The 16191-nt window shown below is 36.3% G+C and overlaps 1 protein-coding gene across 3 annotated transcripts in view; it reads left to right on the plus strand.

Annotated features, from left to right (window-relative positions):
• Sacm1l (SAC1 like phosphatidylinositide phosphatase) overlaps positions 1 to 16191 on the plus strand; it is a 69857-nt gene that overhangs the window by 36885 nt on the left and 16781 nt on the right. For all 3 annotated transcript variants that reach the window (XM_028890482.2, XM_037208076.1, XM_028890483.2), the window contains 4 exons: positions 9206 to 9307; positions 12219 to 12304; positions 13453 to 13539; positions 14272 to 14340. In XM_028890482.2, the coding sequence (XP_028746315.1) occupies positions 9206 to 9307; positions 12219 to 12304; positions 13453 to 13539; positions 14272 to 14340 (344 nt within the window). The remainder of the gene's footprint in view (positions 1 to 9205; positions 9308 to 12218; positions 12305 to 13452; positions 13540 to 14271; positions 14341 to 16191) is intronic.

The following is a 16191-nucleotide window of genomic DNA, read 5'->3' on the forward strand; positions in this document are numbered from 1 at the left end:
AAGAACCTTAAATCTAATTTACTTTATTTAGCCTTTATCCTGACCATTAACAATAACAACTTGTAACCAACCATCCTAAACAATGACAGTTATGGAGACTTCAAATTTGCTGTTAGGCATGGTCATGATTCCCTGCAGAAAACTGATAGAAACTCAAACATGAAAATATGTACAGGCAGCTAGACGAAACCTTTTTTTCTAGAATGTTAGTACTCTATATGACCATTAATATCATGACAAAAGTTTAATATATATTAATGTTATAAGTTTTGATATAAAATTCCATACCTTAAGAAAAGTTTTAAAGAGTCAAAACCAAAGAATTATGAGATTAGTGGCAATAGAATAGTCCCTTAGTTTTGGTTTTCTTCTGTCTTATATCAGATGGCTCTTCTGACATGATAATAAAGATTTTGCATTTTCTTTTAACAAGCATGCTTGGATTTAGAGAAGGAGAGAGCCTCCAACTCCAAAGCCAGCTTTACCTTTTAATTGAGCTGGGACTACAAGAAGACCATTTGTGTTAAGTGTTTGTAGAGAACAGCAGAAACAAACATTTAGGAGACTTATGAACTTTTATATATGATATACCAATAGGCCAATTTACTCTTTTTTTCTGGGACATTCTTTTCTGGATGATTTATTCTTTTTCTTCTGATGTCTCATTTGTCCAGTGTTCTTCAGATTCCTTAGTCTTCATTCTCCTGAAAGACAAAAACAGAAACCCTTCCCCAACCCTAACTTTGGGGAGGTTCCCTTTTGGCAAGTTATATCTGATTAAATGAAAAGCATTTGTTAGTTGTATAAGTTAATTTAAATTGAATGGTCATGCTAGCTGATGAACTATCACCTTTTCTAATTAAGAGGTCTCTCGTTGAAATTGAACCTTTACCAATTTTGATGGTATCTATAGCTTTTTTTTTCTCCTGTAGAAACAAAAGCAAAACCTCATCCCCAACATCCTGGTTTCCATTCTGAGGTTAGCACATCTTTAAAGTATACAGGTTCATTTGATTCTGTAGTTTGTTTGTTTGTTTGTTTTTTCTATTAGCTAGTGTCTCTCCACAGCTATTGTTCCTTTCTCATTAACATTGAGAAAATTCAAAGTTAATGGAGCATTATGTAATCTATTTCTGGGAGTTGTTGCTACCCCTTTCTGTTTATTTGGCATATCCTTCAGAGTTCGATTTGATCTCTCTATGACTGGCCCATAGGATTGTGTGGTATACCTGTAATAAGCAAAAAACTGTTTCATTTTAGCAGAGAAATATGCTGGAGCATTGTCAGTTTTAATTTGTACAGGTATACTCATGATGGCCATAACTTCTAGCAAATGTGTTATAGAATCAGCCTTTTGGGTACTCAGAGCAGTTGCCCATTGAAAGCCTGAGTAGGTATCAATGTTATGATGTACATATTTCAGTTTTCCAAATTTTACAAAATGAACTACATCCATCTGCCAGATTTCATTCCTCTAAGTACCCTTTGGGTTACATTCTGCTGGTAGTAGAGTTTGATTGTAAAAAGAACAAATGGGACATTTCCTTGGCTTGTTGCCAGATTATGGAAAAATCTTTTTTTTTTTTTGGTTTTTCGAGACAGGGTTTCTCTGTGTAGCTTTGCACCTTTCCTGGAACTCACTTGGTAGCCCAGGCTGGCCTCGAACTCACAAAGATCTGCTTGCCTCTACCTCCCGAGTGCTGGGATTAAAGGCATGCGCCACCACCGCCCGGCAGAAAAATCTTTTTTAAAACCTTTACTATTGACATGTTTTTTATGAAATTCTGAGACCTCTAGCACATTTCCTATCAATAGCTGATCGATCTCATCATTTCTTGTGTTAGAGGTCCTAGCAGACCCGAATGGGATTGAATGTGAGTTATATATAAGAGGTGATTCCTATTCCTGATTGTATCTTGTAACTGAATAAATAATGAAGTTAATTCTGACTCATGAGGGATAAATTCCGCTGTTTCAATATGTAAGACCACTCTTTCAGCATACTGAGAGTTAGTAACTATGGTGAGAGGTTCCAAAAAATCCATTAATACCATCAGAATAGCATATAATTCTGATTTTTGAACTGAACTATAGGACTTTGAACTACTTTACATAAATTCTGATTTGTAACCTCCCTTTCCTTGTTTTTTTTTTTTATTTGTTTGTTTTGTTTTGTTTGCATTTGTATAAAATGTAGGGGCTCCAGATATTGGTGTTTCCCATACAGTGTGAGGAAGGATCCAGTTAGCTCTCTTTATAAGTTTAATTCTATCACTTTTGAGATATTTGTTCTTAATCTTTCCCAGAAAATTACTGCAAGCTCTCTGCCAAGGTTCATGTTTTGCCTATAATTTGTCAATTTCATCATTAGTTAATTTCTGCTGGGTCTATTCCTGCTAATTAATGAAGTCTCAATTTTCCCTTTAAAATCAACTCAGTTTTTTTTCCACATAAGTTTTTAATTTTTTACTCTGTCTGTTTGGTAGAAATATCCATTCCAATATATCCCTCTGTACTAAAATTCCTGTAGGAGAATGCTTAGATGGTAAAATAAGCAAAATGCAATCAAGCTTTGGATCCACATGATCCACATGTTCATTCTGTATTTTCTTTTCTACCAAAGCCCATTCTCTCTCAGCTTTGGCTGATAATTCTCTTGGTCCTTTTCAGCCTCTAAGGTTTTGAACAAATTACTCAGTTCATCATTTTTTACCCCAACAGCAGTCCGTAGATACGAAATGTCTCCAAATAATCTTTGAAAATCATTAAGAGTCTATAATCGATCTCTCCTAATTTGCACTTCTTGGGATCTAATTTTTTTATAGACCTATTTTATATACTAAATAATTAATAGAATCTCCTCTTGGTATCTTTTCAGAAGCAATTTGTAATCCCCAACAAGGCAACATTTTCTTTAGTTCTTCAAACATTCTTTCTAAATTATCTTCATTTGAATCATCTAGTAAAATATTGTCCATGTAAGGATAAATTATATATTTAGGAAATTGTTTACATATATCATCACAATGGAGGAAATATTTTTTATAGTTATGGGGAAATAAGAAAAATCTCAAGGTAAAGCTCTTATTTAGTTTGTTGTCTTCATCCTCTGTCTAGCTCTCCTCTTTTTTCTGCCCTCTCTCCTCCCCTGCTCCTCTCTCCTCTCCTATCTCTCTTTCCTGTAGATGGATTTTTCTTTGGGCCACCAGCTCACAAAAAAAAAAAAAAAAAAAAAAAAAAATGACATGGAGACTTATTAATTATGGAAGCTCGGCCTTAGCTTATGCTTTTTTTTCTAACTAGCTTTTACAAGTTAAATTAACCCATTTCTATTCATCTAGTGGCTTTTGGCTTTTCCCTCTCCTGCATGTCCTCTTCCTCTGCATCTGGCTGATTACTCCCCCTTCCTTCTTCGTAGAGCCCTCTTAGTCCGGAAGTCCTGCCTGTACCTGCTGCCTAGCTATTGGCCATTTAGCTTTTTACTAAGCCAAGTCACAGTGACATATCTTTACACAGTGTAATCAAATATTTTATAACACCTTACTTTCTCTTACACAGATGTCATGTATCCTCGACTGGCCCCAAACTCAATATGTAGCCAAAAAAAACTTGAGCTTTTGATCTTTGTGCCTCTGCCTCCCAAGTGCTAGGATTTCAAGCCTTCTGCATGCTAGACATGTGTACTCTACATCTTCAGCTCTGCTGCTACCCCTACCCTCCACCAAGTTTTTAAAAGTTCTTCGAAGAATAAAATAAGAACAGATGTGTTTTAAGTAGTTTTCAAGGATTTGGGCCAATTGTTTCTATTTTGTTTTCAAAATGAGATTATGAATGGACAAATAATCTATAGTAGGACTTTCTTTTGGGGATTGCCAGCTCCCAAATAATAACACGAAGACTTAATTATGAAAGCTTTGCCTTTTGCTTAGGCTTATTCCCAACTAGCTCTTATAACTTAATTAACCTGCTTCTTTTAATGTATGTTCTGTCATGTGGCCTTTTACCTCTCTTCCATTCTGTATGTCCAACTCCCTCTTTGTTTCTCTGGCATCTCCTATATGCCTAGATTCATCCTTACTTCCTTTCTCTGCCCAGAAGTCCTACCTTACCTCTCATGCTTAGCTATTGGCCCTTTGGCTCTTTATTAAGCAGGCAAGGTAAAACAGTGACACACCTTCACACAGTGAGATAAAAGATCCTACAACAATAATCAAATATGATCATAGACTCGTTTTCTAAGCAGCTTTATAACTAACTTACCTATTTAGTATTGGATTTAAAGCTTGAAATGGACTTTTATTTAGTGTAGTTTCTTAACTAGGAATGTATTTCTAGGTTTCATATTTACAGAGATCAATAAGTATATGTTAGTGTAGTATACTGTAGGTGGGGAGAGATGTGTAGATGTAACCAACCGTCTTATTAAATAAGAAACACAGAACCAATGTAAAAGAGAAAGCCGAGAGGTCAGAGCTCAGAGCTAAAATCTCACCCTTCCTCCTGCGGTGGTCCTAGCTCTCCGAAAGAGCGCTACTTCCTGTCTGTACGTCTTTTCATAGTCTTTTTGTTCTGCCTTCTCATTGGTTGTGAACCCAAATACGTGACTGCCTTGTCACTGTCTGTATGTACAGCCCCCCCAAGTCTTAAAGGCATTTGTCTCCAATGCTGGCTGTATCCCTGAACACACAGAGATTACCTAGCTCTTCTACCAAGTGCTGGGATTAAAGGCGTGTGCCACCACCGCCACACTCTTGCTATGGCTCTAATAGCTCTGACCCCTGGGCAACTTTATTTATTAACATACAATCAAAATCACATTTCAGTACAATTAGAATACCACCACATTTCCCCTTTTCTATTTTAATAAAAAGAAAAAAAAGCAAAAGGTTGTAACTAACATAAGAAAAACTATACAAAAGTACAATAACTATATACAATATATACAAGTAATAAATACCTAAACAATGTCTAGTCCATTTGTATTTGACAAATCAGAGAAAATAATTCCATTATCTATCCTATTTTGGTAAGTCCAAAATGTATCTAATTCACTTTCTATCCTAGTTAATCTTCAACTATAACTAACTAATCTTCAACTATAACTAATCTTCAACTTCCTCAGAGATCCAAGAAGGAAATAATATTAGCTAACAAAAATAAAAACAGGAAGTGCATGCAAGCAACTTCCAAAAAATTCGTGAGTTGACAGAAACAGCCAGCTGCTTGGACAGTCACCTGAGGTTTCTCCGCAGTGTTGGGGCATCATCTTCAGCCTACAGGCTTAGCGCATCTGACAGACTCATTTGTGAAGTAGGATGTACACAAGGTCAACAGTTCAACCTCACATTGGGTGAGAGCAGTCCATGTACCAGAAACACCTGAATTCCACTAGTGTCCTGTCATGATTCAGGATTTTAAATTCTGGAAATTGTTGACGGTTTTTGAATTCAGCTGTCCATTCTTCTTGGCTGTGTATATATGGCTTCATCTCAGCATCCCCTTCTTCTCCTCATCCCTCTATTAAATGCCAGTCTACTATTGAGAGGTGTGAGCTTTCAGCTGCTGTTCCATTGCACAACAGAAGCCATCGGCCCTCTGCCTGTTAAGCTGCCTTCGAAGAAAAGGGCACTGTACCTTTTCTGGATTGCGAAGGCCACTTCAGGGATGGTGCCATATTGTCCTGGCCTCAGAAGATGCCTTTTGATAAAGCCATAACCACACTTGTTTTGGCAAGAATCAGTAGTCCTTTGTTTCATGTCCTGTCTGTCCATTTTGTCCTGCTCCTGTCCTCCCTCCCCAAATGAGGAAATTAACGAAGTCTGCTAAGAAAGGTTTTAGAGAAGTTGGGGGTGGTAAGGGTGCATACTGGAGTGAGGCTTTGAGTGTATGAGCTAAGAGGGAATTCTGGCCTGGCTGTAGGTTTGGTGGGTAATATGTCATAGGAGCATATAGGCCTTTTCAGTGAAATATGAAGCAACATTGTTAGCCAAATTGAGGAGTGTGTGGAGTGGGCCCCCTGGGGAGTAGGGTTAGGTGAGCCTGGGTCTAACTCTGGATAAAGGATAGTGAATTCATTCATTTTTCTAAAGTTATCTCATTTTGGTGGTTGGTGTGTCTTTGCATGCACACATACTCTTTCTGTAATCAGAGGAAAATGAGTCATAAAGGCAGTCGTATTTTCTACCAGATTTAACTCTCTATCTAGCAGCAGGGTAATGTATTACTTTATCTTTGTGTCCAGTCTCAAAATAGTTAATTTGGGCAAGCAAGTGAAATAATACTGCCTTGGAATCTTTTCTGGTGCTATGACTTTTGAAAGAAGTAATTTGGGAGCTTAAGGAACCATCAGTGAATTTTGTGGTGACAGGCAGCAGTGATCGTTAGTACTTCCCGTTGATCTCTTGAAAATTTGCCAGTACTTCTTGTTTGAATTCCTAATGCATTCATACCAGGAATTATTTAAAAGAATGTTCATAGCAGCATTTTATAACAAAATAGTGAGCCCCATAGAATAGAGGAACTAGGTCTCTGTTGTCTGGTCCTTTTCAGATTGCACACAATTCTGAAGAGGGATATATTGCTCTGGGATAACTCTGGGAACTTATGGGGAGGAATGACAGGTTTAGAAGGCTGTAGTGTAGTGTCATTTTCATAAAGCTCAAATGCAAGTTTTTGTTTTTTAAGTGATGATTATAGGTATGGAAACTAGAAAGACAGAATGGTTGCCACATACTTGTTAAAAGTCGTTATTTCTGGACACAAATTCAGCTGGCTAGAAAGGAGAAGAAATGGGTAAGTTGGGACTTGGTTGTATTCTGAAGTTGGATGGCAGGCTCATGGATTATTTTATTATGTTTTATGATGAGTAAATAAAATTATGTTAAGAAAAATGTTACATATAGCAAACAGGGCAAACCTAAACAAATTAACAAAAATAAACAATATGGCCAATGAAACAATAAAACTTGTTATCCTCTTGATTCTTCCATGAGTTGGATAAGCTCGACAATATCAAGAGTGGGTGAAGAGAATAAGCTAAAATAATTCTCAAGTCCATTGACATTTTCTGATAGTATCAGGTGGTGGATATGATTTGATCCATGTCCACAGGCTCACACAAAGAAATGTTTGTTGCAACTGGTTATGACAGCAGAATCCAGAAACAACTTGCATGTCTATCAACAGTAGACTGGACAAATAAACTAGTATATCCTTTCTGATGTAGTGGTGCATCCCTATAATTTCAGCCCCATGTAAAGCTGAGGCAGGAAGGTTAACAGTTTGATACTCCCCACCCTAACAGTACAAAACACCAACCAGTAGTATGTTTATGTAGAGGATAATTAAATAATTGTAGTAGTTAATGAGTCTCAAACATACAGAGCATGCAAGGCTTCAGGAATGCTTACATTGTAATGCCTTTCATGCAAAAAAAAAAAAAAAAGTAAAAAGCTGTTCAGAATAAATACATTGTTTAGTGGCAAAACTAGAAAACCAAGCAAAGGAATGAAATGAGTGGTCCCTGTTGGCAGACTTTTCTTTCCCACCCACCAGTTCCTGAATAACTGACATGGAGGCATAATATTATCAATGCTTGGCTGATAGCTCAGACTTAGTACTAACTAGCTCTTAAATTAACCCATTTCTACTAATCTGTGTGCTGCCATGTGGCTTTACCTGTCTTCCAGCATGTCTTGCTCCTTCTGCATCTCCTGGCAACTTCTCTAACTCCACCCTTCCTGGAATTTTCCCACCCAATCTATTACTGCCCAGCTATAGGCCAATGAGAGTAATACATGTTTACAGTGTACAAAGATTGTTACACCACAGCAGGTCCCTTTCTCAGTGGCAGTTATAGAGCCAGATGGAGCAAGCTCAGCATGCTTCAGAGATGCACTTGTGTACATAGGTTTTATTTTGATCAAATAGATTTGACTAGAAGCCTCCTTTTTAGTCAGTTTATTTGTACAATTCAGTGACTAGTATTGAAGGAAAGGTTTGGAGAAATCCCAGGCTGACCTTGAACTCTATACATCTGAGTATGATCTTGAACCTTCTACTTTTGAGCGCTGAAATTACATTCATGTGTTAATACATCTGTCATAACATTTATTTCATGCTGGGTATTATATCCAGAGCTTCATGCATGCTAGAATGCTCTCTACCATTTTACATATTCTTTACATTAAATTTTTTCCACTTTTAGGTTTATTTTTTTACATTCCAGAGAAAAAGCACTTAGTTTGTTTCAATCTGTAAATCTTCATATCAACTATTGCGATTAATTTACATGTATAAATTATATGTATGATTTCTTTCTTTCTTTCTTTCTTTCTTTTTTAAGAGACGGGGTTTCTCTATGTAGCCCTAACTGTCTGGAACTAACTCACTCTGTAGATCATGCTGTCCTCGAATTTATGGAGGTCTGACTGCCTCTGCCTCCCAAGCCCTGGGATTAAAGACATACACCACAACTGCCCGGCTGTATTTCATTTTTTTCTTTAACTACAATAGCATTTTTTCTTCATTTAATTTTTATTTTCTTTTGTGTGTATGTTTTACTTTCATGTACATGTGTGCATTACATATGTGCCTGATGCTCAAGGAGGCTAGAGGAGAGTTCAAATCCCCTGGAACTGGAGTTCCAAGCTACCATGTGAGTGCTGGGAACTGAGCCCGGGTCCTCTGGTAGAGCAGTCAGTGCTCTTAACCACTGAGCCATCTCTCCAGCCCTTCTTCTTTTAATTTTTAAGTCGTTACTTTTTGCAGTACAAGGGATCGAACCCATGACTGAGCTATGTTCCTAGCTCCTACTCTGTTTTCCATTTCTTAATTTGAAGGTTAATTTTTTTCAGATTTCTGTTTTTCATTCAGAATAGGGTTTTTGGTGATATTATTGACACCTAGTTCTATACTTTTAGAAAGTAATTGAAGATATTATGGAAAGGAAAAAATTAAATAGAAACACTAGCAAAGTTCTTAAATATTCTGTACATGTGTCACTGTAGGAGAACTGACTTGACAAACGTCACAGTTGGAAATGAAGATACTAAAGATTTGGGAATAATCATGAAGAACCAGAAAGACTTGCATATTCTGTCTTTTTTTTTTCTTCCTAAAGACAATTCATTCCTATTATAGTAAATAGATTTGTATTGAATCTAGAACTCTTTCTACATTAGATTTTTTTCTTAACGTAGTTAAGTTATTACTATGCACTCATGTTCTATTAATGGAAAATACTTTGATTGGATTCTCATCTCCAGAAGGAGTTGTTTCAGAGCTGGTGTGCGATATTATGTAAGAGGTAAGAATCATTTCATGTCAGCATAACTGGGCCATATCTTCCATTGTTTAACACTTAACCTAAATGACTTAACTGTGACCTTTTATGTATTGTTATTTGATACCCTTTCTAATGATTTTTGTCCTCCTTATAATAATTATAGGTCTTCTGTGCTTTTCTCTAGCTACTGTAATTAATAGCCTTTAACTGTTTAAGAACAGCTACATGTTTATTGGGTGTCTGAACATATGCTAAATTCAGTGTGGTCTTCAATAATTTACACTCATATCAGATAGTATTTCTCTTATTACTCTTGGTCTCTTTGCAAGTATAAAAGTAACCATTTTACTTCATGACTTCAGTTTGTAGGTTGTTTAAATTTTGAGCATTCTATAGGCTTTGCACTAGAAATATGCTTATTTGCTTCAACCAAACTGTTAAGATGTGTATTATAGTTATTGTGAATATGAAGATTCTCCAACATTTATTTTGCTTTCAACCATAATGTATTAGAATAAAATCCTACTAAACAAATAACTGTAAATTTGAGCCCAGAGAGTTATATAGAGAATATCTGACTAATGTTATTACAGATGCTATAGCATTGGGAAAAAGCCACTAAGAATGGCCTCAACCAAATTATAGTTAGCATCGGGGCTGGAGAGATGGCTCAGGGGTTAATAGCACTGACTGCTCTTCCAGAGGTCTTGAGTTCAATTCCCAGCACCCACATGGTGGCTCACAACCATCTGTAATGAGATCTGGTGCCCTCTTCTGGCCTGCTGTCATATATGCTGTATATGTAATAAAATAAAATAAAATTATAGTTAGCATCTCCTTAACTATATTTTCCTGGATTGTTAAACATTGAGTACATATTTTAAATATAAATTTTATTTTTAGAATTATAGAAATTTCCCATTTAATCTGCTTGGTTCTTACTCCTTTGCTAGATAACCAGATATTAGTTTCTTACTTATACTGCACTGTAACTTTATATTAATATAGGTATTTTTTCTTCCTTTTATAGACAGTGGTTATATTTTATACATGTTTTCTTACATCTTGGTTTATTAAAAAATTAATATGTTTTGGAAGTCTTTTCATAATGATATCTCCCTCTTTCCTGCTTTCCCTTCTTCCACGTTTTTTCTCTTTGTAAAATAACTGCATTTTGTTCCTTAATGGGAATTATGGAAGGTGTCTTAGTCAGTGTTCTGTTGCTGTGAAGAGACATTGTGACCACAGCAACTCTTATAAAAAGAAAGCATTCAGTTGGGGCTTGCTTACAGTTTCAAAGGTTTAGTCCATTACATCATGATGACACACAGACATGGTACTGGAGTAGTAGTTGAGAGTTCTACATCCCAATCTGCAGACAGCAGGAAGAAAAGAGACACTGGACTGGCTTGGGCTTTTGAAACCCCAAAAGCCCATCCTCCCAGTGACACATTTCCTCCAACAAGGCCACACCTACTTCAGCAAGGTCACACCTAATCCCTCTCAAGTAGTGCATTCCCTAATATGAGCCCATGGTGGTGGGGGCATTCCTATTCAAACCACTACAGAAGGAAACTAATGTAGCCTGTGCTTCTGAAAGTAATTTAGCTTTGAGAAGTGATACCATTGCTAGTGTAGCTCAGTAAATTTGCTTCCTTCTGATTATCTACTAATGTATAATTACAGACATCCTGATAACAACTCAAAATGCTTTATTTTAGAAATATGTCAGAAAAAGAGTGTTTTAAATATTGGGAAGTTAAAAATCCATGTATTTCTTTCTGATAATCTTTCTGGTAATCTGGATCAGAGCTACCTTGGAAATTGCTTTTGCTTAGTAGACTTTTCTTAGTAACAAAAAAATCATGTAAACAAGCTAAAAGGGAAGTACTTCAGATACCAGAAAGACCTAACCAGTGTAGTCTCTGGTAAGTACATTACACTGTGCTTTCAAACTAGGTTTCATGGACATGTTCATGGTCATGGATGTTTAGGATCAGACACAATTATTTTATTTGATAATTAAATATCTTTTTAGAGACTCTTTGCATCGAAACTAAGTACTATTGATGCAGTGAACCACATTTTCATTTAGTGTTATTACCAACTATAATCACAAAAAATGATAGTTTTAACTTCAAAATAGGATTTGTAGGCATGCTTGACTTTCTTTTCTTCAAAGGGGACTATTGATGTAACCAACCGTCTTATTAAATAAGAAACACAGAAACAATGTAAAAGAGAAAGCCGAGAGGTCAGAGCTCAGAGCTAAAATCTCACCCTTCCTCCTGCTGTCCCAGCTTCGCAAAAAGAGCTACTTTCTGTCGGTTCGTTTTTTTATAGTATGTTGTTCTGCCTTCTCATTGGTTGTAAACCCAAACACATGACTGCCTCGTCACTGTCTGAATGTACAGCCCCCTAGGTCTTAAAGGCATATGTCTCCAATGCTGACTGTATCCCTGAACACACAGAGATCTTATGGGATTAAAGGCGTGTGCCACCACCGCCACACTCTTGCTATGGCTCTAATAGCTCTGACCCTGAACACACAGATATCTATGGGATTAAAGGCGTGTGCCACCACTGCCACACTCTTGCTATGGCTCTAATAGCTCTGACCCCCAGACAACTTTATTTATTAACATACAATCAAAATAATATTTCAGTACAATTAGATTACCACCACAGGGGACTGTTTTTTGAGGATGTTTTTAGTATGAAAAATATCTACTAGCTTCATGTTTATATAAATAAATCTTAACTATTTAAGCCTATTTAGGCAAGCTTCTTTTAATTTTATAATAATGTATTATCCATTTGTTTGAACTTAATATTATGAGTACTTATTCATTAATGTGAACTGAGTTGGTAATTCTTGAGTTATCTTGAGTTAATGATTTTTTTTATACATGTCTTTTGTACCAAATGTTAGGAATTGATTCTGAAGGCCATGCAGCTAACTTTGTAGAAACAGAACAGATCGTGCACTACAATGGGAACAGGGCTTCATTTGTACAGGCAAGTGTATATGTTTGGTGGTCATCCAGTTGGCCCTTTCTACTTGATCTTCCATTTTCTGTCATGTTGAAATTTTCCTCTTCACCTTACTTTTCTTCTCTCTCTCTCTCTCTCTCTCTCTCTCTCTCTCTCTCTCTCTCTCTCTCTCTCTCTCTCTCTCTCCCCCTCCCTCCCTTCCTTCCTTTCTTTCTCTCTCTTTCTCTTCTCTTCTCTTCTTTTCCTCTTCCTCTTCCTCTTCCTCTTCAGGTTTTTTGAAACAGGGTCTCATGTAGCACTGGCTGACCTTAAAATCCTCCTGTCTTCATATCCCCAATGCTAGGATTACATGTGATTACTGCCAGACCAATCTTTCCTTTTTTAAATACTATCTTTGTGTACAATGTGGAAAATTTTCAGCTAATAAAGGATTATTAATCTGGTGTTGTCTTATGAATACTTCCTGCCCTTAAATCCCCCCAAGAAGAAGAGGGAGGCAGGTGTGAGGTTTATGGAAGTCTAGCAGTTCACCAGTGTAAGCCTTAGACCCTACCTAAGGTGATGATGATAGCACAAACTGATAGCGTATACTTGGTTCTACCTGCCTTACTCAGTCCTGCTCACCTATTGCCTCTGGTGGAGTTGTGCAGTATTTCCTACTCCAAAATATCAGTAGCTAAACAAATTCAGGTGTTCATAAATACATTCCTTTGAGAATGAGTAAATCAATTTTCTATTTTTTTCATATTGCCATATTATATATATATTTAGAACTCAGGGAGATCACAGAACTTTCTGTTATACAGGTGCCATGTGTGTAACACTGGGAAGGGAAAGTGCTTTTTAAGCATATTTCCATAAACCAAGAACTTTTATTTATTGAGACCGGGTATCTATGTAGTCCTGGCTGTCCTGGAGTTCATTATGTAGACCACGCTAGCCTTAAACTTGGATCTGCCTACTTCTGCCTTCCAGTGCTGGGATTAAAAGTGTATGCTACCACACCTGGCAAAACAGGTAATTTAAGATGGTGCATATAGACTTTTGTAGCTGGTAGATTATTTTTGTTTTGTTTTTCTTTGCAAAGTTGTTAATATCTGTACTGCTTACAATAATTAGGTTGAGGAAACTAGTTTGTGTATCTTTCTTTTCATATTTCTCTTTTCTTTTAGACTCGAGGATCAATACCTGTTTTCTGGTCACAAAGACCAAATCTAAAGTACAAACCACAACCACAGATCAACAAAGTAGCAAATCATGTATGTATCTCCCTGAATTTTTCACTGGTTAAAATAGAACCTATTTTGTGTGAAGGGTAGAGGTGATATGAGAGCCTACCTTGCCTGGGGAGGGCCCTAGTCACACAGAACCCAAGATGCGTTTAGATTTGCCTATAGAATACATATTTGTTCCCCACAAGACAAAATTCAGTATCTTCAAGCCCCTTCTGGGCTGTAAGAACAAATTGCCTCCAATAACATGTTACAAGTATTAGAACAAAGATTTACTGAATGGAATGGCAGATGAGCACTTGGGAGATCTCAGTGAGGTTTATAGAATGTAGTGTATTTGTCAAAAGTTGCATTCAGATTTCAAATAGTGATACTGTAATGCAGTATAAAATGGCTATAACAACCATTTACCTCATGGTGTTTCCAATATCCAGAAAGCATAGTCCTCCTCCTGGCACTTTGTTAAGCATAAAAATGGGATAGTTCGGGCTTGGAGAGATGGCTTGGCAATTAAGGGCACTGGCAGCTCTTCCAGAGGTCCGAGTTCAATTTCTGGCAATCACATGATGTCTTACAACCATCCTTAGTGGGATCTGATGCCCTCTTCTGGCATGCAGTTGTCCATGCAGATAGAGCACTCATACATAAAATAAATAATCTTTTTTAAAAAATGGAATAGTTAAGGAGGTACTTTAAGAATTATGGTAAATAATCATATTATGTAGTTGAATAAACTATATACTTTTGTCTCTCTTCTAGATGGATGGTTTCCAAAGGCATTTTGATTCACAAGTAATTATTTATGGAAAGCAAGTCATAATTAATCTGGTAGGTTTGAATGTTTTTTGGAGAGGAACAACAAAACAAAAGCAATTTAATTAATAGGAAAATTGATTTTTAAATTAACGTCTCTACAACTTTTCACCAGACCAAACAGAAACTGTGATCCTTCTAAATAGTCTTTTTTTTTAATCACCTTCCCCTTGCTCCTAGTGATTCTGTTTTACTCTCTGATTTTTGTAAATTTGTCTATTTTTATGCTCCTCATGTATGTAGACTCATACAATATTTGTCCTCTGTGTTTTACTTGTTTCATTTAGTATAATGTTTTAAAGAGCCATCTATGTCTATCAGAATTGCATTACTTTTAAAGACTGAATAATATCTTACTGGAGGAATGTAAGACATTTTGTTTTTCTATTCACGAATTAATAGACATTTGGATTATTTCTACCTTTTGGTTATGATGAATGAATTAAAGGGCATACCTACCCTCTTAGTTTTGAAGGAGTTTAAAGAAAGGTGATACTAATTTTTATTTAATCCTTAACCTTTTGGTTAAATTGATAAATGAAGATCTGGTCTGGGGCTGTTCTTTAATACCAGTTCAGTCTCTTTCCTACTTACTGATCTGTTTAGATTTTCCTTTTGTGGAGGGGGAGATGGTGAGGTTGAGGCAAGGCTCTAACTGTTAGCCCAGGCTACCCTTGAACTCTTACATTTTTTCTGTCTTCACTTCCCAAGTGTGAGTATTACATGTGTGAGCTACCACATCCAACTTTCTGTTCTGGTTTTCTGTTTCTTCATGGCTCAGTTTTAGTAGATTATATTTTTTTTGAAATTTGTTCAACTCTAAGTTGCACGGTTTTTTGGGGAGGTTTTTTTTTTTGGTATGAATATCCATCATATTCTAATTTTTATTTTTCTAAAAAGTATTAGCAGTGTCCTCATTACTGTTATTGGTTTTAGTAATTTGAATCTTCTTGTTCATTGTAACCCAGCTCGTCAGTGTGTTTCAGGACCAGTGTTTGGTCTTCTCTACGTTAATCATGTCATTCCTTTTCTTCTGCCAGCTTTGGGTTTACTTTGTTTTTCTAGCTCTTTAATGTGTAAAGTTAGGTTATCAATTTGAAGCTTTTTCTTCTTTCCTTCCTTTATTTTTAAATATTTATTTCTTTTTATTTTCATGTGTATAGGTATGTCATCTGTATTTACTTATGTGTACAATGTCTGTGTATGGTGCCCACAGGAGCTAGAAGCTATCATCAGATCCCCTGGAACTGTTGTTATAGTTGGTTATGAGCTACTATGTGGATGCTGGGAATTGAACCTATGTCCTCCTTGAACTCATAGAGCTCTGCCTGCTTCTGCCTCCTGAATGCTAGAATTAAAAGCATGTTGCTACCACCACTAGCTAGTTTTGTTTGTTTTAATGTATGCATTTGCAGTAAATTCTCTCTTATCACTGTGATTGTTTTATCTCTTAAATTCTGGTATACTGGATAAGCCATTTTTCCTGTTTCTTTGTATGACTGATTTTCTTTAAAAATTATGTCATTGATTATTATAATGTTGCAACAATGGAGTCAGTTTTCTTCCCAGAGCTAGTTGTGCTTCGTTTTGTTGTTTTGGTTTTTTTGATTGTTAAAAATTATAGTGATGCACTTGTTACACTTTTCCAGACTCTTTTGCAAGATTTTCCTCACTGTGCACGCTCACTGAAGACTCTCTTTTAATATGTTCAGCTAATGTTTTGGCAGAATTCATTGAACTCTAGGAATTGAAAAAAGACAAAATAACAAAATAAAACAAAAGAACAACCCATCCTCTATTCTTTGCAAACTGGTTCTATACTGGGCACAGTTTACCAGTTAGCCAGGCATATTTGAAGGCTAAAGA

Source organism: Peromyscus leucopus, chromosome 7 (assembly GCF_004664715.2).
Source record: "Peromyscus leucopus breed LL Stock chromosome 7, UCI_PerLeu_2.1, whole genome shotgun sequence".
Taxonomy (NCBI): Eukaryota; Metazoa; Chordata; class Mammalia; order Rodentia; family Cricetidae; genus Peromyscus; species Peromyscus leucopus.